Here is a 24646-nt window from a genome sequence, read left to right on the forward strand (position 1 = left end):
TAAGGCAGCAAAAGCCAAAAAACAAATGGCAGTTTTAAGGGTTGCGAGTCTAAACCTGGCCAGTTGTAAGATGACTGTCGTGGATGTTATTCATAGTGCTTCCCCGGTTAACAGACCCCAAGCTGCCCTGCAGGTTATCGGTGCCAGTAGCCTCCTACAATAGGAAAGTGCCGCATTCCAGCTACGTCCCTGCTGCGGAGGGTAAGCGCTTAGTGCTATTTACTTAAAACATTCTAGGTTGATAAGTTACAAGCACTTCACTCTGGGTATAGCTCATAAATTTAGCCGCTAGAAAAAAAAATAACAAGCTGACAGCACTTAGTCCTGTTTATAAAGTTCATACACATCTATCTTTGATACAGGCATAAGTGTATATCTGTGAAATAGCACTGCAGACTGTTAAAGTAATAGAGAGCACAGCCACAAAGCACGAAGCTTCGTACTTCCAGACTCACCACCATTAGCCCCTATGCTTGAAGGGCATCTCGAGGACAAAGGCTGCAGAGTGGGAGCTCACCTGCCATGGGGTCCAGATTTGTGCTCCTTCTGGCCTTTCTTCTCCCTGCAAATCACCTTACTCCCTCCCTCCATCTCTCTTTTTCCTTCTGCAAAGTGAGCATCTGCCGCTTAGCTTCCCTCATCCTCATTAGGCTGGGATGAGGCAAGGAACTGTTGTATCAGTACATTTGGGGCAGTCTGAACACTGTGGCCAGGTGGAAAGAGCTGGTCAAATCCTGGTTTGAAATGAACATTTAACCAAAACCAGGGGCTGTTCTTTTTTTTTTTTGGCAATCTGTTCAGGAAAAGTAACAAACCCTCTGACAAACGAAATGGTCTTTAGGTTGTACACATGCAAAGCCCGAAAGGTTTCTTGTGCAATCAGGTGTCAGAAAAGGAAATATTTTAATAAGAAAACAAAGTGCTCATGGCTTCTTAGCGATGTGGCAGATATTGTTAGGGGATGCATGGCCGCTCAGAACAAGTGAGTGAACAACGTGGTCCCTAATCCACCGTGGAGGGCTGTCACATGCATTGGGCTGAAGCTGCATACTTCGTGCTGCATTGAACATTCAGTACTGCAGACAGGATAATTATGCCGCCTGTCAGATACCAGGAAAGTGCAGAGAACATTCCTTCACTTTGCAACAGCTTGGACCCACGTGGCAGACGTGCTGTTCCCTCCAGCAGGCGTGACCTCCTGTTCTCAGCCCCTGTGTCACCAGAGGACCAAGTACTGCTTGGCTTTCAAGACCCTGCTCAGACAGCGTCTCCTCGGCGAAGCCCCTCACCCCCCAGGCTTGAGCTGTGTTCTCGGAGCACCCTGTTCTGTTTGCATTTGCCAGGTTGCATTCCTGTTATGCATTACCTGTCTTCCCTGTCAGACACGAATGGGGCCAGTGTCTTGTCCTGAATTCATCATTAATCTCTTGCGCCAAGCACAGTGACTAGGATGTAGTGGGTGCTCAATAAATGTTTGTCAAATGAGTGATAGCGTGGTTAGTTCAACAAGAATTGATGGTGCCCTTTCTGATCTGTCATCCATCACCCGTGGAGTGAACTAGGACCGGGGGCTTTAAACAGTGCCACTTGAGACTATAAGGAGTGGAGGCAGGGTTAGAATGAATAATAACTACCTTTTATTATTGAGTATTTACTATGCGTAGGGCACTGTCTTAGGATTTTAAGTTGTATTAATGCACTTAATCCTTTGATCAGCCTGCTAAGACAGGTTCTGTTTATTATCCCCACTGGGAAGTATAAGAAAGTGCAATAACTTGCCCAAGGTCACAGAGTGACAGAGCTGAGACTCCTGTCAATGTTACATAACCTATCTGCGCTCTTCAGACTTGTTCCTGGAGAGAATCAAGCCCTCCTGTCCCGAGGCATCCGTCTTATGTAATGACTTAACGTCTCTCCTGTAGAATGGTACTTGTTATAATCCATCCTTGGGACACAGGAGAAAACCATCACTCAGATAACTCTCTGTGTTCTCTGGTTCCCATGAGAGAGGCAGAGGAAGGAGTTTACAAAGAGTTGCTTTTAGGTGTTCTTTAGGTCCTTTTGGAAGCACGGTAATCGATGTTCTCCAGTCAAACCTAACTAGAATACTTTCCCTTCCTGCAAGGACCATCCAAGCTTTTTTGGTCTCTAGACCTTTGCATATGCTGTTCCCGCTGTCTGGAACATACTTCCTCGCTCACTCCTCCTTCCCCACTATGAGAGTCGGTTTAGATGCCCAGTTAGAGGGTTCCTTATCAGGCATCCGGACAGCCTCTGTGTCCCTTTGGGGCACCGACGAGGGTGGTAGTGCTGAAAACCTCACCTGGAGTGGATTTTCACGTGGGGTTAAGGAGCTGATTATTCGTTCCTGACTGGCCCCTGCCCTAGAGCTGTTCGGTGAGGGTGGAGGCGAATTCTTTTGTTCCCCGTCTGTCCACTGTACCTCGGCTGTTGCTCGGACAGATTGGATGTCACCAGATACTTGTTGAAGGAGTGGATGGCGGGGAGGTTCATTTTGCTTTAAGTTTCATTTTGCTTGGGTTTTTGAAGTGGTCAAGTCTTCTGCGGGACAGCCACTGCTGGCCATGTGTTTTACGTCCACACTCGGCTGGGCGCTGTGGGGCATGGAGACATGACGCATGCTGCTCTGTCCTGAGGCGCCCACCATCTGGAGAGACGTTCAGGTGTTCAGATTGCTCCCTAGCACCTGCATAGTGCGGTGGTTCACTGACAAAACTCTGAAGACGAGTGTGGTCACGTTCTGCTAAACGTTCTGCCCCACCCGGGCAGCCCCATTCACAACCCGAGACCTCCCTTCACAGGGTGTCCTGAGAACCACTGGGAGCAACTGTGACTGATGGTTCTTGTGTGTTAAGAAGTAGAAACCCAAATTAGGACGATGCCTCATGCATTCTGGGGAGGGTATGTTGGAAAGTACATCCTCAGATAAGTAAACAACATGTTGGTGGTTGGATTTAACCTAAAAGAAAAATTTTAATTACTTAAAGATTGAACGTTTTATTTTAGCTAGGGCTTTAAATCAAATGTATTTAGGACGTTTTACCTGGTCTCCTCAGGCACCTTAACTTATCTTGTCTTAAATTTAATTGCTCATCTGTTCCCCTTGAAACTTGCTGCTTCTCCTGCGGTTCTCTCTCTCCCTTAAAGGAACCACCTGGTGCCCAAGCCAGAAACACAGGTGTCCTTGATTCTTTCTCCTTGGGCTCCTGCTGGCATTCAGGCACCAGTCCTGTGACTGCCTTCTTCCCATTCCTCAGGCTGTCTTCTCTGCCTCCCACTCACTGCCTTTTGTTAAGGCAGGAGTTGGCCTCCTTTCTGCCCTTATTGATTCTAGGCTGCTTTCCTCCAACCCCTCCTCCAGCCTGCCATCGGCGCACATCCCAGAATCTGATCTGATCCCATCACTCCTCTGCCCGGAAGTCTTCAAAGGCTCCACGGGCAGCCACCTGGCCCCACATCATTCCCTGCGTTCCACCACACCCATCCTGAGTTCAGGCCGTCTGTTTCAGCTCTGCCAGATGACGGGCAGGTCCCTATAGGTATTATTATCTTTCTGAAAGACATATTTCCTTCCCTCTCTTCCCTTTCACTTGTTCACTAAAAGCTTCTCCGACCTGAGTCTTTGCGTGAGTCTCCTGCATGGACCGTGCTTCCACCGTTTGGCATCCTCAGTGTCTGACCTTGCTCGGCGTATAGGACGTGCCTTGTAATGCTTTCTGAAGCAGTAAATGAGAGGCAGAAGAGGCATTAACGCACATTGAGTTATGAAGGAACAGCATTGGGCTCCTCTGAGAGTGGGTTTTCTTTCAGGGTGGGAGAAGAGTGTTAAGATACTGGTGACTTACTGGAAAAGGTGGCTGGGGAGTTGTAGTGGCCAGGACCCCACGGAGGAGGAAAAAAGGCAACGGAGGATCGAGGGGTTGCCCACTCTGGATCACTATGGAAAAGGTCAGCATCCGCTTTAGGGGGCTGCTGAGGGACCTGTGGCTCAGTTTCCTGATTTCCACAGAAAGGATGGGGCTCCGGTGGGGAGACCCAGTGGGTAGGCTGATTTCCAGCTCTGACATTCTCCAGTTCTTAGAGTCAACGTTAAAAATCTAAGTAGGGCATTTTGAACCAGTGTGAGAATTCCCCCTCTCTTCTCACTTTATTGTCAGCTCCATGGGAACAAAGACATTGCCTCTGCATTCAACAGAGAGAGTTTTGCATTTTAAAAACAAAGTAGAAAGGAACACAAGAAAACTGCATTAATACGATATTATGTTTGAGAATTTAAACTCCCAAGTCAGGAAATTCACTCGCCCTTGTTTTTGCAGCTTCCCTTTAGATGCCCAACACGTCCCGTTTACAGACAGCCCCTCCATGCCAAAGCCCAGCCTGGCCAGGGCTGAGCGATATGGAGGATTCAGAATTGTTACCTTGATCTTTTTGGCCCTCGAGTGCTTAACTTCTCCAAGTTAATGTCTGTACTTTAGCGTTACATTAGCTTGTAGCAAGGTAGTCATTTATAATTTATGTACTACGTACCGGCTTAAAACAGAGACAAGAGAATAATCATCATCCCGAAGGTTTGTTCTAGTTTTCCAAAACAACATTTCTTCTGTGAAGTCTGCCTGTAGGAATTTAAACCCGCTGTGAATGAAAAAACCCTTTGTCCTCCTGACAGGCTGGGAACTGGGTGTGCCAACCAGCATTATCAAACCTCACAAAAGGGGAAGGAGATCTCATCTTTTACAAATAAAATTTGTCTATCTATTTTACATGACATAACTTCTAAAGACTTCAACCTTTGTAGTGGTCCAGGGGCCTCACTAAAGTCCCAGAGAGGGGACAGGGACAGAGTGAGAAGGGACAGGGAGGAGACATGGCCCTGGTAAAGGACAAAAGCCCATACGTATCTCCGCCACTTGTCTGCTGCGGTTTTGGTGGCTTTCCACGCAGGCTGCTACCGGGCTCTCTGACTTTGACCGTGAGCGCGGAAGAGGGATGGGCTCTGCTGTGGAGCATCTCATAGAGAACGCACAGTTCATTCACGTGTATTAAAGCCAGAAGACCTGCGGAAAAATCCTCTGTAGAATCGGGTTTCAGCAAGAGCCAATCAGATACTAGAGGCCTAACTTACTTTTTCCTTTTTGCTTTTATACCAAGTCTCTAAACCCTGATTTTCCTTTTCATCATGCATCTTTAGTGTGCTAGGAACTGGGTGGAGATTTCCAGTGAGGGCAGAAGGACTGGTGCGCTAATTATGGGAGACAAGTCCAGTGGTCTTGCTCTTCTGGCGTCTGGTGACATTGTAATTGAATCCCAACATTGTTCTTACTATGACCACCGACGCTGTGATGTGTCTCATATGCTCATAACTGTACCAGGTATACATTTGAATGTCCACCTGGTCCTCGGGGGCCCTTGTGGGTAGGGGGTGAGCACAGCTAAGGGGTAGTATGGGAACATCTTGGGTGATTGAACTTGAAAGCCACAAGGTGGCAACATTTACTAAACCAAACATGGGCATTTTCTTCCCCTGTGAAGATATTGAACTTGCTTTTCCAGCTACAAGATTGAATAGCTGAGGAAAGGATTTAGCAGCCATTGCTTCAGGTCCTTCTGAAAGTGAAGCTATAGAATAAGCAGAGTACAGTATATTGGAGTCTATTCATTCCCTGGCTCAGGCACTGAGAGTTTGAAATTGCTCTGTGTAACTGTGGGCAAGTTGCCTCCACTTTGGCCTCAGTTATTCATCGTGATGGGAGAGAACTTTGATTGGACTGACTGTTCTCTATTTTTTTTTCTCCATGATTTATGACTTTGGTTACAACTTCCTTTCCTATGTTGCTTAAACAAAAAAAAAAGCAAAACAGGAAACTTCAAATAAAAGCAGCCTTTAAATTAAACACACACACACACACAATACTACTAACCTTTTATGAAAGGGCAGGGTCATGATTTTTTGAAATGTCAATGACCAAATCTCAAGGAAATTAATGTCCCTAGAAGCTAGCCACCTCCCTGTGTTAACTCAAGAGACTAGACTCTCCTAAATGAGGATGCTTATTCACCAGCTTCCCTAAATTAGCTTTGGGGATATTAAGGTCTGTAAGGAACTGTCCAAGGGAAGTTCTGTGTACGCTTTGCAGTGATTAAGCCATTAAACTCTAATTGGTATTTTCTCACTCGTGGTTCTGCGTAGGAAGCTTGAAAATGATGTAGGAATTCTCCGCTCCTCAGCCACCTTAGCGTCATGGCCAGGCTTTGGAACCCCAGCGCAGAGAGTGCGCAGAAGAGGTTTTGTGTGACTGGACTATGACTTTTGCTCACCCTGTTTTCCCCTGTGGCGTGTTGTATTGCAGATGAAGTGGAAAGGGAAGGACCTATTCGATCTGGTGTGCCGGACCCTGGGGCTTCGGGAGACCTGGTTCTTCGGGCTGCAGTACACCATCAAGGACACCGTGGCCTGGCTCAAGATGGACAAGAAGGTTGGGCTGGAGCTGGATGAAACCAGTGGAGCTGGTGTGCACTCTGGTCCCGTCCTGAGCCCGTGCCTGGGGTATTTGCTCGTCATGGGGCATGACGGATAGAGGGCAGAGAAAGGGGGCAAGTCCTGCAGAAAGCAGGTCCTCGAGATGCCCTAGGCCCTCTATCGCTCACAGGCTCTCCTGGGCAAGCAGAACCAACCGAGATCAAACTGTTGCGATTCCTGGGCTCTTTACTCACGGTCACCAGGCTGATTGCTTCTGGCTTTATGCTGTTCAATTTATTGAGCCACTGGGCAGGCTTTATGAATAAAAATGACATATGTATGTTTATAACGTATGTCTTTGAAAGATGTTCTTGGGGCTCGTGTGCTTTATGAAATTTTAAAAGCTTTTTTGAGGGACACCACAGCCCAACTCAATTTAATCGTCAGCGCGATCGAAGGAATACAGAGTTCCCTGGTCTCAGTGGGGAAGGAAGACTGTTCTTCTAGATCCCATGGTTTTCTGGGGCTTCTGAGGCCTGGACAAGGGCGGGCTCCCAGCAGTTCTAGTGTGGCGTAGAGAGGAATACTGGCTAGGGGAACTGCCCTCTGTGTGGGTCCATGCATGCGTGCAAAGACAGACTTACCTACTTAACTGCCTACGTAAGCATGAAGGTAGGTGAGAATGGCCCTATGCTCTTGTCAGTAACTCGTAAGAGATACCTGATCTCAAAGTTATCAGTGTCTAATTCTTGCCTCAAATGGAATCCCCTGCCTGCAATTGCCCTCCTGAGTTTATTACCTATTACGTGGCATGATAAACAAGAAAAGCCGCCTGTCTTTTATCAGTTGGACTTTAAACTCCAGTGTCCATCCACGCACTAATCTGAATCTACAAGTTAGAATTCCTGCTGAGGATAAATTTCATATGCTAATTCCCAACGACCATGGAGATCAAAGCGCCCCTTGTGCCCAGGTTAGCAAGGTTGCCCTAGATCGGGTTAATTTCGAATCTCCTGGGCACCACCAATTAAAGTGGGGGCAGGGGCATGCATGGAAAGGTAGCTATCAAAGACAGCAGAACTTTCTGTGTCTTTTTGTGATTCTCAGCAAAGTAAATTTTTAAATCATACACTGAGTGTCGGCCGACTGGATATGAGACCGGGGGCATCAGGAGCCGCAACGCCGGCTGCGCGAAGGAAATAAACTATGACATGTGTGAGTGGAGCCTGTCACGTGGCACGCTCATGGCCTGAAACGAAATGAATTCTGCAGAGCAGATGGTTCAGGCGTTGCAGTGGGTGGGTGAAATTGCTGGAAGATTAAAGGCAGTGTGGTTTACTGACTGTGCTCAAGTATTTTGTGGGGCATCTCTAGAGGTTCCTGAAAACAAAGGGTTGCCACAATGGACACGTTTCATTTCTGTTGCTCAGTTAATGTTTAACCGATGTCCCAAAGATTTAGTTCATCCTCCTAAGCTCCATTCCAATATGGACTTAAATGTTGGGGGTTGGTAGCCCCCCAAAAAGAGAATAAAGACATATTCCACGAGTTCCAAAAAAATCTAAAAACATTCAGCCTGCCATGAAGGGTAATGCCCAAGACCTTTGAGTCATAAATTTCTAATTTTTAACTCTCTCCGTGGCCTTGAGAACATTTGTGCCTAAATCTTAGCTCTACTCGCCCCTTGGGGAGATTAATGAACTTGGTACAGAAATGCCACTTGAAGTGAGTATTACCTCTTGTTATAGATGGCCGTGCAAGAGTGTCACACTGAAGAATCACACAGCCTTTGGGAAATGGGATGAATTTAGAGGGGGAAAAGTATTTGTACACTCCCTGAGGAGGTTTCTTTGATGAGGGCGTGGGAGAAAGAGGCGCCCATGTGGCTCGTGTGTCTTCTGCTCTGCGGTTCTGCAGGTTCTGGATCACGATGTTTCGAAGGAAGAGCCGGTCACCTTCCACTTCCTGGCCAAATTTTACCCCGAGAATGCCGAGGAGGAGCTGGTTCAGGAAATCACGCAGCATTTATTCTTCTTGCAGGTACACTAGTCTGTGCTGTCCCCTCCATGATGGGAAGCCTCACTCAGCTCTGGTTGCAGGGGTGGCCTGGGAAAACCTGTTGGAGCTGACCAGAGACACTTTACACTGTGAAAAAATATTCCATCTCCAGAAAGTTAGACCTTTTGGTTCTGTAATGGAAAAAAATCTTTAGACTACAGTTATATTTGAGTGATGAGAATTGGTGTCAGATGAAATTGCAAAAGTGTGGTGGTGAAAGGATGGGTAGGCCGTGGCTGGTGTGGCTCAGTGGATTGAGTGTCAGCCTGTGAACCGAAAGGTCGCTGGTTCGATCCCCTGTCAAGGCACATGCCTGGGTTGCGGGCCAAGTCCCCAGTTGGGGGCATGTGCGAGGCAACTGATCGATGTTTGTCTCTCACATTGATGTTTCTCTTCCTATCTTTCTCCCTCCCTTTCCCTCTCTCTAAAAAGAAATAAAATCTTTCTTAAAAAAATGAAAAGGAATGGGTACAAGTAGCTACCTCATTTGAAACTTCTTTGAAGAGAGGTTCTGTTTTCTTCTCACTAACTTGAAAGTACTCAAGAGCTGCAGAGGAAGCCTACAGAGAGCCTTACGAAGAATAGTTCTCCCGGAAGTTCAAAATCTGTTCTCGTTAAGGCAGGACTTCAGAATTCCGGTGACACCTGGTTGATCCCACGCACGTCGAACTTCAGACAGTATGCTTTGCACTGCTGTTTGTCAATAATTGTCTTATTCCTCCCTGACTTCCTCATGGATTACAAGCCCCTTAAAGGCAAGGTTCACGGAGTGCACAGTGGGCCTTCCACACACAATCATTCAACCAAGTTGAGGAAATTGGGAGACCCACAGCTACAGGTTCAAAGACAGCTAGTTGACCATCTGAGAGCACAGCGAGGGGTGGGTTAGTGTGAGGACAAAAACCTTGTTGGTTTTGCTTGTGTCTTTACTGCTTGATCAGGGTGCTTCCCCATTTTTCAGGGTTAGTTACTATAGTGATCGGTGCGGGAACTGCGTGTGTGCCCAAAGGTGCACCCTCTCAGGGACGGAAGAGATTACAATAGGGATGGATGTTAATTAGGTGACTTCCCAGAAAGAGATACATGGTCTGTCACACAGTCCTCCTATGAGTAGTGTGTTCAGAAACTATTAAGTTAAATGTGGTGAAACCCTCCAAATAATTTTTGTTATCCTCACCTGAGGACATTTTTTCATTGTATTTTAGAGAAGTGAGGGAAGAGAGAGAAATGTTGATGTGACAGGGAAGATATAATTGGTTGCCTCCCCCAGGCACCCGGATGGGGGATGTGACGCACAACATAGGTATATGCCGTGACCAGGAATTGAACCCGCAACCTTTTGGTTATGGGACGGCACTCCAACCAACTGAACCACACCATGGAGGGCCCCCCAGACAGTTTTTTTTTTTTAAACCAAAGAAAGCTTTGCAAAAAAAAGTGTGTATACATGCACACACACAAAGGTCTGTTCAGAAAGTACCCATCCACATAATTTAAAAATAGAGACATTTATTGAAGAAGATACAGGATAAAAGAAGCATTGCCCACAGGGCAATGATGCCTCAATCCTCATCAAAGTAGGCACCTTGGGACCTCACACAGTTCTCCCAGTTGCCATCAGCTTTTTCCTGAATTTCTTTGACAGTCTAAAAATCTCTTCCCTTTCAAAGGCAATTTTAGTTTTGGGAAAAGCCAAAAGGCGCAGGGCTCCAAATCTAGGCTGTAGACGGGGCTGAGTACCTGAGTGATTCGAAATTTCACCAAAAAACTGCATGAGGTATAATGCATGAGCAGGTGTGTTGTCATGATGAAGCTACCAGTCACCAGTTGCCTTCTGAATCACCCCAATAATTTCTGCAAAGAAATGTTCAGAATTAATGCAAAATAGGACACAGGTTCACTGCTCTACTCACTCAGTCATTTTGAATGCAAAGGCCACACAGTACACATGCTCACTCAACGGCGTCTACTGCCCCACTGACTAGTACAGTGAAGTCATCGTGGTTCACGCATGCGCATTTCAGTTCACTCTCCTTGGCTGCCAGCTTACATCGATGATGTGCAAACCGTTCTCTATTGACAATGGCTGGACTTTTTACAGACAGACCATGCACACTCCCCGTTAACATTTTCCACTTAAACGGAAGCCCTTTCAATTTTTCTATAGTGTGGCATTTTTCCCCTTTGAAAAAAAACCGAGGGATTCGGAAGTCACACTGCTTTGAAGCAAACCACATAATGACCCCCCTAGGCCCCGGGATGTCCTAGTCTTATAGGGATGGCTTTCTTGAAAGCTCTTGGAAGCAGTGCCCATCCCTCGCATAACCTCGGCTTCATTTTCCCTTACACTGAAATGTCGGACGTTTTCATGGCTGAGCAAGGCAAAATTTACTACTTTTGTGAATCTGGTGACTGCTGACATCTGTGGAAAGCGAGGTGGCTTCCCTGGGGTGTTTATTTCGGTTTGCCCCACTTCACGCGGCTCTCTTGCCTCTGCGTCCGGAACGTCACACACTGCACCATTCTCAGACATTAAATGCAGTGAGATATGTTAATTCGGCATTAGGGCTTAAGAATTATATTTCCTGGACCTCACGTGTACTTAAAATTTTAATCAATCACACTTTATTGCTTCCTTTTTCCTTAGAGCATGCATATTGAAAGTGATGGTTTTTTTCCGCAGTCATAACTCAGTGGCCTCGCTGGCTTTTATCTTGTGTTAAGACTTAAAAGTAGATTCCATTTCCTCTTGTGCTGCGTGTGCTCAGCGGGGGCCCTGGGCTGCAATCACCACCAGGGCTGCTCCTGACACTTGTCAAGTTCACAGCTCTCTTCTGTCACAGCCCAGATGTTAGTCTCCATTTTAACCGGGAAGGTTGTTTTTCCTCGTCAGCATTTGATTGTGAACAGAGCAGATACGGGTTTTTTTACACGTGGCCATCTTACCAGTAAGTTCGCTGCGGCTGAACTCACAACCTGTCTGCAGCAATTAAAAAAAAATGGTACCCTTTGTCAGAAAGTCATTAGCAGGCCAGTTTGGCAGCCTGCGAGAGCACCCCTGCAGCCATCTGCTGTGAGCAGCGTGCACAGCCCACTTCCATGTACACAATATGTTTGCCTTGTTGCCCTTTCAGGTAAAGAAGCAGATCTTAGATGAAAAGATCTACTGTCCTCCTGAGGCTTCTGTGCTCCTCGCTTCTTACGCCGTCCAGGCCAAGGTAGGCGCAAAGAAAAATGTGTTTTTCCCAGGTGTAAACATGTGTTAACACATGGGGCACTCTGGCCGTGTCTGTGTCTTGGGATTTTCTAGACTTCAGAGAGACTTTCCCCAGCAAGCAAGAGGTTGAGGGACTTGTGAACTGGGGGAACCAAGTGTCAATGTTTCACTTCTGTATAATCTTGTGAGCGTGTATATGTGTGTGTGTGTGTACACAAGTAAGTGTATAGCTTGATACATTTTCTTTGTAATCTCATTGTGCATATAACCAGGAAAAAGGAACTTATGATCTCCAGGTTGGGCCAAACATGACCTTTATAGTTCAGAAGGGCCCAGGTTCTCATTCCAAACCCATCTTCTGAGGACCAGCAGCCCTGTTACGGGGGACCTCACCACACCCTGGAGAGTGCCCCGCTTCACCCACCCTGATGGGCATGCCACCTTGCTGGTGGCTGGGCATTGCAGGCTCTTTGGCCCAAGGAGCCCAGCTGAGCTGTCTGTTTAGCAGAGAGGTGTCTCCCAGAGACGTCACATCCCCGTGAGAGACTGTGAGGTCCTCACCAGAGTGGCAGGAAAGGAGGCTGATGACCTTGTGGTTTTGTGCTCCCTGTTCTTATGAGACCAATTACAAGGTCAGCCCAGGGGGCGTGATGTCCCTCAGGTTTCTGCTTCAGTCACATGCCACTTTCTCTTGGTCCCTCTGCTCACTGCCTGTCCCTGCAGCATGAGAAATCCCAGAATTAGGACACCTTGATTACTTTTGTGATTTTGGATCATCTTTTGTTATTATTTTTCTTCTTAGGGAGAGGTGCCCGTAAAGCCATGTCCCTGTAGTGTTACAAAAATTAATGCAATTTCAGATCGAAGTCAGGAAATAACTAGCCTGTCATTTGGAGGGGCAGAAAATTCTGTACATACCAGACAGACAGACCGAATACCAGAGCCAGTCATTTGGCGACTCGTAATCATTTGGTGACAGGTCTGATATTTGCCGAGCGTCCAATGGCCTGAGGAGGGGGCAGTGTTGACCCGGTCACTGTACAGACACTAAAGCAAGTATCCGCCCTCAGTGAGGGGCCCGAGGTCTTTCGGGGAATCTTGGGGGAAAGCTAAAAGCAGACGGAATTCATGGCTGTGGGATGACATTTTGTGCCTCCCCTACTTCACTGCCCAGCAAAATGAGTAATTGAAAAAAAAATACAGAAAATGGGCCTTGATTCAACTAAAACATATGCTTCCTTTTAGGCTTTGATTAAGAATATTAATAACAGGAAAAATGTGTCCTTTCAATCAGTATCACCCTGACAGTGATGAAGCAGTCATTGTCGCTCTCATTAAATCCGGGCACTTCCTGGCCCGGAATCGGGTTCCTGTTTAGCATACTTTCTCTCCAGCGGAGAGGAGACCCATGCTCTCAAGGACACTGCCTCTCCTGGAAGGGCCTCCCGCTCAAAGACTACATTTTCTTTGCATGGATTTTGGGCCGCAAATTCCAAGGCCACCTGTGGGAAAAAAAAAATAAAAAAACTTTCCTGGGAACCAGCAGATGTTTGCTTAAACAGATTTCACTGTAGGAAAGCCCTACTAATTTGAGTCCTACTCATTTAGAGATGAAAGTGATTCACAGAGAGCATATGGGGTTCGTATGGAGGAGGCTGTTCTGTTTTTTCCGGTGTAAATTCGCAGGATCTCACAAATAAAGCTAATCCATGATTTCAAGTCTGCCTTTGGGAAAATAAGGATTATTATATAACATGCTCCCAGTTCCCAGGTCTGCTGCTTAACATTAAAAGGAGATTCCTGATTACAATATTAATAAGCTCTTCCATGCCTGTAGTGTTTTGCAGTTTTACAGAGTGTTTTAACATGAATATTTTGTGCGATACTTAGTATACAGCCTTTGCAGTAAGCCAAGGCTTGAAAGTATTACGCCTGTTTTAGGGATGAGTACTTTAAGGCTCAGAAAGGAGTAATATAATTTGTCTAAAGTCACAGTACTTTAGATGAATTCTTTTTTAAAAGATTGAATTTGTACCCCACTCCTCGATGGACAGGATTTGAAGCAGAACAGAACCAGAGAATGGAGTCCCGGTGGGAAAGCTGGTGTCTCATTGGCCAGCTCAGTGCTTTGTGCCTGGGCCTCCCTGTCTAGAGATTAAGGGAGGTCCCTGGGCGGCGCGCACCGCTGTTGACTAAATCCCAGATTCACCGCCATAGTCACATGGGTCCAAACTTTTCAGTAAATTGTACTGGTTCCGACTATTATGTTCAGTGTGTGTTCTTCCACAACCTTTCTGAAACAGAAAGGAACTTCAGAAGTGTGGAGGGGAAAGCGAATTGAGCTCATTAACACATAGAATGTAATTATCCACAAATGTATTCATTACAGTGTTTTAGCTGTTTGAATGATATAGACACAGTTAATTCCGAAGCATAAAGAAACAATTACCCTCAAAGTATAAATACAAATATTAATCATATGGTTCAGTTAACAAGAGCCACATTTCTTGGTTGGAGTTGGAGTTACACTTGAATTGATTTCCTGGACCAAATATGTAACTTTGATTCAAGTTACACTTGAATCAAAAGTAGGGGCTGGTTTTTTGGTACAGTCGGGTGGCAACAGCAAACTGTCTTGCAACATTGTGGGCCACCTGTTGGGTTTTATGTGGACAGTTTGGTGTTTGGAATGTGTTCTTGTTAAAAATGGGAGAGAATGGTATACAGTTTCTCAGTCTTGCAGTGCTGGCCTACGGGCTCCTAGTGTTCAGAGGGGGAAGAGAATGGAGGAGACTTATTGTTTCCTAGTAAGTGTTCTTGGGTACAAATTAAGGACAGAGCGCCAAAAGGCAAAGAAGAAGTTGGGTGTATGTACAGGATATGTAGAGTGGCAAGAGATGAGGCCGCAGGTGTCTGCAAGGGGCTAGATTATAAAAGGTCTTAACTTTACCCTGTGGGTGATAAAGAGCTAGGGAAGGGTTTATAGTTTAGACAGATTTTTGTTGGCTTAGCGAAGGACACGTGGGAGTGAGAGACAAGATTGGAAAGAGGGAGACCTGTCAGCAGGCTATGGTGGTCGTCCTGGGGAGAGACCATGAGGTTTATTACACTTCTTAAAAAAATCTAGAAGGTAAAAGTTGGTATTTTAAATGGTGCTGTACTCTGCATATCTTTTCTGCATATCCTTTTACAGAATGATGTTTTTTCCCCACCCAACATTGATTAAAAGGTGTATCTGTGTTTTATGTATAGACTTAGCTCATTGATTCTAACTACTGTTTGGTAACCACTGATGAATAAACCTAACTTATTTATCCAGCCCCCTTCTGGGGAAGAGGTAAGTTTAGTTTCTACTTTTCCCCTGTTACATAAACTGGGCTTTACTAAAAATCCTTTTATATGATTTTTGGTATAAATGTGCAGAAGCTTTCTTCCCTTAAGGTAGATTTCTAGAAGTAGAATTAAATAAATATTCCTGAATATAAAGAACTCTTATGTGTATAAGAAAAGGGTAGCAGAAAAATGGGTGCAAAGAGTTTTCTCTTTTTTAGAGAAGAGAAAACAAGAACGATCAGTAAATACAAAAAGATGCTCCGCCCTGGCCAGGTGGTCAGTTGGTTAGAGCGTCTCCTGATGCACTCAGGTCACGGGTTTGATCCAGGTCAGGGCACACATAAGAAGCAACCAATGAATGCATCAATAAGTGGAACAACAAATTGATCTTTCTCTCCCTCTCTCTCTTTCTCTCTCCCCACTCTTTTTCTCTAAAATCTATTAAAAATATTTCTAAAGAAAAAGATGTTCAATCTCACTAGTAATCAAAAGAACGAAAAATTAGAGGAACCATAGGTAATGCTCCAAACCTCTAAGATTGACAAGGATACTGAATCTGTAGAAACACTGTTTAAGCTAGTTTACTTGCTGGAAGGGGCTGTGAACTGGCGTAACCTCTGCAGAGAGCTGGGTGAGGAGACAAGCCCCCCGAGTTCCCAGATCCCACTCCTCGGTGGCTCTGTGCCATAGGGTCTCCCGCATGACATGCCCTTTTCACTTAAAACTGTCCAAACAGGTTGACCCATCTCATTTTTATAAACTGCTTTTCATAAAAAGGAGGGACTCCAGATTGTTTAAATCTCTCTTTATCAGTAGACATTTAGATTTGTTTTTTTCTATTATTTTTTTCTATCATTTAGAAGGATGTAGCAAATATCCTTGAATAGGAACTTATGAACAATATTTCTCTAGTAGATACCAAAAAATGGCGTAACTGGGTCACTGGATGAGAACATTTAAAATTTAAAAACTGCTGAGTGGAAGAAGCTGGACACAAAAGGCTGCATATAGTGTGATTTCATTTCCATGAAATGCCGGCAGTGGGCAAACCTGTAGAGACAGCGGATTTCGTGGAGGCTGGGGTGGGGGCTGGAAGGAGGAGAGCAAGAGTTACTGCTCGTGGGCATGCGGTTGCTTCTGGGGGCGATGGAAACCTGGAATTAGATGGTAGTGATAGTTGCACAACATTCTGAGTTTACTAGAAACCACTAAATTATATGCCTCAAATGATGAATTTATATATGTAAATTTTATCTAAACAAGAAAACATACAGCCAAATTGCCCTCCGAAAGTGTCCTGATTTAATGTCTGAGAACGGTGTGAGAGAATGCCTGTTCTTCACGTCCTTGCGGTTGCTATTAGTCTTTTACCTTTTTGCTAATCTGACCGAAAAAAATAGATTTTTAAAAAAGTTTTCATTTCCTTGATTACCATTGGGGCTGAGCCTCTTTTCCTAGATTTACTGACCATTGTATTGCTTTCCCCTGTGAGTGAAGAGTTTGTGACTTCTCATTTTTCTACTCTATTGTTTATCTTACTGATTTATGGGAGTTCCATATCCAATGGGGATTAACCTCTTTTTGATGTGTCAGACTGTCGATCTGTCTCTATGTTTTGAGTGGCTTTTACAACGGCTTTACCCACCATTTTTATACACACGTTTTTCCACATTTTGTCCTTGTATTTTGATAGATTTTTTATTTATGGCTGAAGTCTTTAATCCATCTGTATTTTAGTGACTGACGTGTGGTGGGGATCTAATGATTTACGCTGTGTACGTATTAATTGAATCTTTCTGTTTCACGAACGCCTGTTCAGAGCATTTGGGGTAGTGTTCTATACACGCAGGTGGAAGAAAGTATTTAACATCCGGAAGGGTATTAAATATCTGTTTCACATAAGAACTGACTCCAAGAATCCTGTAAATGGTGGGGTCCCTTCTTGAGTTTAAATTCAATGGGTTTATATCAGGGCTGGACCCAGGTTTTGTGGGGCCTGAAGTTTATGTAACTTAAGGGGTTCTTTTCAAGGCAAGAATGCAAATTACGAGGATAAAATTCAGTGCAGAGACTTGAAAGCCCAGCTTCACTAGCTTCACAGTAAATTCAGGCCTGGCGATATTATCAGAATGCTTCCGTACATAAAAGGATGCGGAACCGCCATTTCCGGCTATGGTGTGGTATGACTTCCTCTTAATATTCACCAACTGCCACAACTGAAGGATTTCCTTGTTCTTTTGTTTTTTAAAGAGCCATTTGAAAGCAAACGTGTACACCAAAGTGGCCTTGATGTTGTAGGTGGAGTGAGTCCAGCAGCCGGCTCTTCCAGTGGGGTCTTTGCTGCCTCTGCAATTGCTCAGATGCACGCTGCTCTGACCATGGAGTAGCTGGGAGCTCAGCATGATAATGTGGATCATTACTCTTGCAAGCCTTTGGAACCTGGATTTACAACTTTCACTTTGCATGTCTGCTTACTTTTTTGCATTAGGGCTTGATCAGCACTCTTTGAGAAGCTTGCAAATGCAACTCACGGGGCTTTCTTATTAGCATCCTCCCCCTTCAAAAACAGGAGGCACCAGTGACCGGTGTCATCATAAACAACATGGAGGGTAACGAGAATGTGTGACGTTAACCCTGAGTCAGGCCCGAAGCAAAATGCTTACCCTGGTTCTCATACTTCATCCTTAGCAGCCTGTAGGAGGCAGGCCCTATTATGACCCTTGCTTTCCCAATGAGGAAGCTGAGGTTTAGAGGGAGTGTGGCTTACTCCAGCCTCCAGGGGGATATTCTGCGGTCCCCACTTCAGATTCTCTAAGCCCAAGGCTGTCATTTGGCAAATGAGGACAAACACTCAGAGAGGTGACTCAACTGGAATTTTTATCTGTTAACACCAGGTTGTACTGAGTGCTGTGTGTCAGCCACCGTTTTTTAAACTTTAGGGTACTTATCTGAGAGTGCTAGAAGATAAATACTGTTATTATCCCCATTTTATAGATGAAAAACTGGAGACACTGCTTCTCTGAGGTCTCAGCCAGTAAGCGAAAGAGTTCGGGTTGAATCTTAAGCAGCCTGCCCCCTGAGACAGCGCCACCAAAGCTCAGAGCGACTGGCTCACTGCGTCCCCGGGCCTCTCAGAGATCAGGACACATCAGGCTCCTTCACATTCTTTTAAATGGAGAAATGCCTAGACGGGGCCACAGACTCTGTGGCGTACTGAAAATGTTTAAATTTGACACATTAATTCCGTTAACACTCAAAAACAAAGCAGTGCCCTTCTGCCATCTGTAAGTTAATTATGAGATTCATGAGAAATATTAATCTGTGGGGCTTTTATAGTAGGGTGGTGTGGGAATGAGATACAATTGAAAGTAGCAGGCGAACATGAGTGGATGTTGTTGGGTGTATGACCTCATTTGAAACACGTACCAGGAGTCCGATTTGAGCACCTTTGGGAATGACAAGGTGGGCCTCATCCTGACCCGATTTAGTGGTATAGAGAGCCAACAGCTTTGTGCCTGAGCTTTCTTTTGTTTTTCCAGTGTTGGTGGCTAATATGGTAAATCTTTATAGAAGAGTCTGCTAAAATACTGAGTTTTGTCAGTTTGGTGGAAAGAAAAGTCACTGAATACTGATTGACAAGACACAGGCTCTGATTTGATACTCTGTTTTATAGTTGGTTTCTGTTTCAAAATTCCATCATTTTGTTAGTATTTCCTGGTCAGCCTTAAGTTTCCTAAGAAAGAAAGGGATTCTTTTTCTTAAATGAGGAAAATAAATCTCCCAGTTATCCCCCTGAAAGAACACATTAAAATGCACGGCCCATTCTTGGCCTTCCTAGCGACCTGCTCTGCACCTGTAAGAAAGTCCTTTTACTTGTTTCTCCGTCTGTATGACACGAATGACAGTGTCGGTGTCACCTTTTTCTAAAGCATTTTTCAGAGCCTTCAGTGAAAGGTATTACAAATATTGCCAGCATTATTCCCAGCCCCCACTTAGCCATTGGCTCCAAATACCAGCCACTTAGAAGCATTTGTAGGTAAGGCTCTTAATCACACCTTGCTAATCACAACTTTCCCAGTTGCGTTTTGTCGTTGCGTTCCGAAAGCTAATGTTTTGGTAGGGACGGCCTTCCTTGCCGCTCAGAAAACACAACTCCCCAGAAAACACAGCTCCCTTTCTGTACAAATGTCACATTCTTATTAGCACATCCCCCACAGGGATTCTGCAACTCTGTTTATAGACATAATCACCTTTGTGTTTTCATTCAAGGATAACAAACTAGCAAGGTTGAAATCTTGACTTGTCATCAGAATTGAATTGCTCCCTGGAGCTGCGAAGGAATTGAGACTGAGGCCAGCCGCTCGGAAATGACAGTTGTCTCTCGAATCTCAATCACTCAGTCTCCCTTTCTTCTCTTTCCAGTATGGGGACTATGACCCCTCTGTTCACAAGCGGGGATTTTTGGCCCAAGAGGAATTGCTTCCCAAAAGGGTAAGAAATCAAATTCCCAATTCGAGCAGGCAGAGCAGATGTGTGGTCAACAAGAAAGCTAACCGAAGGGCTTGAAGGGATGATGGGAGCACATGGCAAGGACATGATTATAAATATTTCGTAATCAATCCCGGGCGGAATCTCTGTTAAGAATATTAAAAAGCAAAGGTTCAAGGGGTTCGTTTGGCGTTCCCAGGACTAGCGCAGCCTGCAAAGGGTCTTCCCTTTAAAGGCGAGTGGGCATCAGCGGTTCCAGAGGAGTATGGAGCAGTGTGCGTTCTCAGCCCAGGGAGCTGAGCTGTTAGCAGCTGCTCGGGCTGGAGAGAGGAGATGAGTGAGGAGTGGGCACTGCAGTTTTTAATCCTTGCTGTTGTTCATCTTGTTCATTAGCCAAAGGAGCAGGCCCTCCCTCCCATTTGCTGCTTCTGATTTTATAGCTCCACTCATCCATCACGTGTAATAAAGGCCTGCTGTTCACCTTCCCCTGACTTTACCTGCCCCTTTGATAGCTTCTGTGCGGGCTGGCGAAGGCAGCCACCCGCACAGCCTCGCCCAGCTGGCTGGCCCTGACTGAGGTCCTCCCTCGGGGATGTACAGCTCAGGAAAGAGGGGCCCCTGCCAGGCATGGGGTGCACCCAGGCCTGAATACTGGCGCAGCTTTCTGAGTTGTGACTCAGATGGAATGGTGCCTGTTTACACACCCACCTCTGTGTGCGACTATCTCCCTGCGTGTGGCTTTTTAAAAATAGCTGTGCTATTTTGTCCAAATGATGCGTAATTACAAAAATGGCAAGTAATACCAAAACTTTTTCTGTGTATGGCTTTTTAAAAAAAATTTTGCTCTGTATTTTTGGTAGGTAATAAATCTGTATCAAATGACTCCAGAAATGTGGGAGGAGAGAATTACAGCCTGGTACGCAGAGCACCGAGGCCGAGCCAGGTGAGGCTGCTTCATTCCGGGTTTATATTTCTTCACAGGATTTTTTTTTTTTTTTAAGAACTATAAAACGAGGACATGCTTGTTGAACAGAGGGCTTTGCTGAAGTCTATAAAAGAAAAGAGAGAGCTGGGAGTAATGCCGGTGGTGCTCGGTTTTGTGTATATCCTTTTTCTAGTGCTTGTAGGCACTTAGCGCCTGTCAGGGTGTACAGACCTGCTGTCTTCGCCGGTGATTTAGTTTCACTGGAAGAATTTTGTGGTGCAGGTATCCCATAGCTTTCACGCCCCTTCCTCTCCTGATGGCATTTGGAAGAGCTGTAGGGTTTTCACTTTTGCAACCCGTTCTGCGATACACACCGTCTTAGGTGCTTCTGGAGTGGCTCGGCCCACGGAACCTCTGGAAGAGTTGCCGAGCCAGAGGGTGTGAGCGTTTTGAGCTTCGACAGGTGCCAGCAAATTGCCCTCCACCAAGGTTGCCCCCAGTTACGTGCCCATCTGCACGCATGAGAGTGTCCCCAACCCCCTTCTCTCCCCAACGCTTGTTTCTTTCCATCCAAGTTTTATCATCTAAAAGGTAAAGAATTGTATCTTAAATCTCAGTCAGCATTTCCATGATCACTTTAGGAATTGATCCTTCTTTCTTTTTTCTTTTTTTCTTTTTTAAAATTTCAGACACTTTCTTTTTTAAAGATTTTATTTATTTATCTTTAGAGAGGAAGGGAGGAGAGAAGGAGAGCAATATCAATGTATGGTTGCCTCTCGTGAGTCCTCTGCTGGGAACTGGCCTGCAACCCAGGCATGTGCCCTGACTGGGAATCGAACCTTGATTGTGTGGTTCGCAGGCCCATGCTCAATCCACTGAGCTACACCAGTCAGGCTGATCCTTTTTTCATTCACATTTGACATATTTTTTTTCTCTTTTTCAAATGAACATCCTGTAATACACTTTTTTTAGCTTTAAAAAAAAGTGTAACGGCCCTGGCTGGTGTAGCTCAATGAATTGAGCGCGGGCCTGTGAACCAGAGGATCGTGGTTCAATTCCTAATCGGGGCACATGCCTGGGTTGCAGGCCGGTTCCCTGCAGGCCAACTCCCAGCAGGGGATGCACGAAAGTCAACCATACATTGATGTTTCTCTCCCTCTCTCCTTCCCCTCTAAAGATAAATAAATAAATAAAATCTTTTTTTAAAAAAAGGTATAACATGCATCCCGAAAAGTGGACACGTCATAAATAGGATACCGATGGATGAATTATCACAAAGCGGAAATACCAAGTAACAGTGGGCAGTAGGACAGCACATGGCCCCCTGTCCCTCTCCCTCCTTCCCCAGAGGGAGTCTCTCTCTTGATTGCAGGCTCCCCAGGTCAGTGCCGCCTGTTCCAAACTTGATACGAACGAAGCCAGATAGTTTCTATTTTGGGGGTGTCACTTCTTTTACTCAGTGTCGTATTTGGAGATGTGGGTTTGTGGCACGTAGCAGTAGCTTGTTGGCTTTTCCCCCTTTTGTTGTTTTGTAGCCTTCCACGGTATTAATAAACCACACATTATGTCTCCATTCTGCTGTGGGTGGACATTTACGTTGTCGAGTTGTCTGCTGTCTTTTGCTATTACACAGGATGTCCAACAATTTTCCGAAGTAATCGTACCAATTTACATCTGCGGTGTGCGTCATTTCTAGTCGTTCCACTTGCCTGCCAACACTTGGCATTCTCCCAGGGTGAATTTTTAAAGTTCGTTTGAGAGCATTTTGAGATCAGAGAGTGAGAGAAGGAGACTTGACCTAAAACATTTCAATACTGTGCCCACTGGGGAGTTGTTTGTTTTTTTACAAGTCATTGCTGCTTCAAGAGCTTTCTTTAAATTTGACTTAGAGCTTACAAGTAGGTGACCTGGCTTGGGTTTTACAGACCACGTAGCTCCTGCCCTAACCTCCAACAGCACCCAAAGAAAGAAAATCAGAAGGGTAGCTCCTAGTAACTTGTAGGGAGAATTGTTTCGTCACCCAAACCTTCTAAGTGAAGAAAGAACACAGTCAGATAAAGCAGCAACTTAAATAAAATGTGAACATTCAAATCCATTTGAGGGGAGCCGATAACATACCATGTGATTTTCTTGAATTACGAGGCAGGTGTCACTGTTCACCAAGGGCAAATCGTGGAATCGAAGTCGAGAGACACTGCATGGAATCTGCTTTCTTGTTTCCACGGGAACGGGAAATTCTGCTTGACCTCGTTGTATTCAACAGGCTCAGGGTTAGGAAGAGACTTACGGTGTCTGCACTGGCTTGAGTCTTCTGGCAGATTTGATTTGAGTGCTCAGTTGGGCGGGCACCTGCCTTCCAGTTTTCTCACTTAGCTCCAGTGACAATGTCTTTCATTGTCCCCACAGGGACGAAGCTGAAATGGAATATTTGAAGATAGCTCAGGACCTGGAGATGTACGGCGTGAACTACTTTGCAATCCGGGTGTGTTGAAGCTTCCCCAAGTTCCCCGTGCATGAACAGAGGCTGAACCAGGGCAGACTGCTAAGATGCATTGCTTTCTCATTCAGGGTGGTAGACTCTTTAACAGTTCAGTGGTGAAGAAGAGAAGAAAAGGGGAGAGGGTCTTATAGCCTCATTTCCTATTTTTGGACTTCAATTAGCTCCTAGGTAATTAAGTGTGAGCTGAGCCTTGGGAGAAGGGCGGCATGTGGGGGGGGGGGGGGGGTGGTGNGGGGGGGGGGGGTTGGGAGGGCTGGTCCTGCACAGAGCAGAGACCTGTCTGAGTGCAGCATTTGATTATATCTGGCTCTGTGAGGTCTGGGCCACTAGGGAGCACCTGTAAGTACTTTCTTCCCCCAAGGGCACAAGGAGAGTAAAGCTGCTTTTAAACACTACCGACCTGTTTGGGTATGGGCCCTTGTTCTATCTAGCAGGCTAATTGGTTTTCTGTTCAGACCACTAATAGTCCTCCATCCTCCGGGGGCCCATTGCCTCTGCAGCAGATAGGCGTTTGGGCCTTTCCGGTCTCTCCCGAGGGTCCCCTGCTGGATGTGGTGGTGAGGCAGCTCCTTCCAAAGGAATTCGTGTGAATTTGCCAAAGTGTTCCAGACCATAGAGGAGGTGTTAAAACAACCATCGCAGTGTGGTTTGCTTTCCTCTGAGGGGTCCCTATACATTTCGTATTAAATTTAGGTAAATTGGGACACATTTAAAATATCCTAGCCCAGCTGTCTACCTGATTTGTTTTCTAAACATAAATTTTTAAAAATAAGGCACACTGACCAATCATGTCATGTCATGTAGTCATTGTCATTGTAATGACAATCCTTTAGGTGCAGTAAACAAGCACCTAAAGGATTTTCCATGACAATGCGGAAGGTCTTTTTCTAAAATTTCATCAATTTGAAACTAAAAAGTTTCATCAATTTGTATTTGCCAATTCGGTTTCTTTAGGGTCAGAGTAATTTAGTGCATTTCTGGGTTTTGTCAACAGGATTCCCCTTGCTCCATATGTCCACCACCTAGATTCTAGAAAACTAGAAACTAGAAAATTGTTTTTACTGTCCTTAAAAAAACAGTTTCTAACAGCAGTTGGATACTGTGTTGTGTGTGTGGTTTCTTATATTGTGCCATAGACCAAGCTAATGCATGTTCTAGTTAAAGTTCCTGGATTCACTGTCAACTCAGGAACATAGGTGCTTAAAACCACTTCAAAGGGGCTGCCTGAGTTTCCCCTCTTTCTCCCTGAGATGTCAGAGTCATGGTGATACGCGGCGCAGAGCGAGATCCCTTTTTCCTTTAAAAAGCTAAACGAAATAGTCAGAAATATTTTATTTTCCAAAATACTGTGGATTTTAAAAGGACAAAGCCTTCCTTGTGTTCACATAGCACATAGTTTTAAGAGCTTTACAGATGAGCAGAGGAATCTCTCTCATGGTTTGGCAATCACACCTGGCCTCAGGGTGTTAGAAAAAAAATTACCTTAGAGGACTTCCTTGTCCACGTGACAGCTGCTGGACGCTTCACAGGGTGGACGCTTCACATCACAGTCCACACACCCTCTCGGGTTGCAGCTGTCTTCCAGCCCTGGAGTCTCAGCTTGGTCTCCTCGTTGTCAGCAAGGGGCTTTGCGTGGGAAGCTTCCCC

At 45.4% G+C, this 24646-nt stretch overlaps 1 protein-coding gene across 4 annotated transcripts in view; it reads left to right on the plus strand.

Annotated features, from left to right (window-relative positions):
- The window catches only part of NF2 (NF2, moesin-ezrin-radixin like (MERLIN) tumor suppressor), a 71378-nt gene that overhangs the window by 19647 nt on the left and 27085 nt on the right, over positions 1–24646 (plus strand). For 3 of the 4 annotated variants that reach the window (XM_037052461.1, XM_037052462.1, XM_037052460.1), the window contains exons 2-7: positions 6369–6494; positions 8396–8518; positions 11671–11754; positions 19509–19577; positions 20435–20517; positions 22906–22981. In XM_037052461.1, the coding sequence (XP_036908356.1) occupies positions 6369–6494; positions 8396–8518; positions 11671–11754; positions 19509–19577; positions 20435–20517; positions 22906–22981 (561 nt within the window). The remainder of the gene's footprint in view (positions 1–6368; positions 6495–8395; positions 8519–11670; positions 11755–19508; positions 19578–20434; positions 20518–22905; positions 22982–24646) is intronic. The other variant, XM_037052463.1, reaches the window with a different exon arrangement.

The sequence above is a fragment of the Sturnira hondurensis genome, unplaced genomic scaffold (assembly GCF_014824575.4).
Source record: "Sturnira hondurensis isolate 20B ecotype Veracruz unplaced genomic scaffold, ASM1482457v3 Scaffold0007406, whole genome shotgun sequence".
NCBI lineage: Eukaryota > Metazoa > Chordata > Mammalia > Chiroptera > Phyllostomidae > Sturnira > Sturnira hondurensis.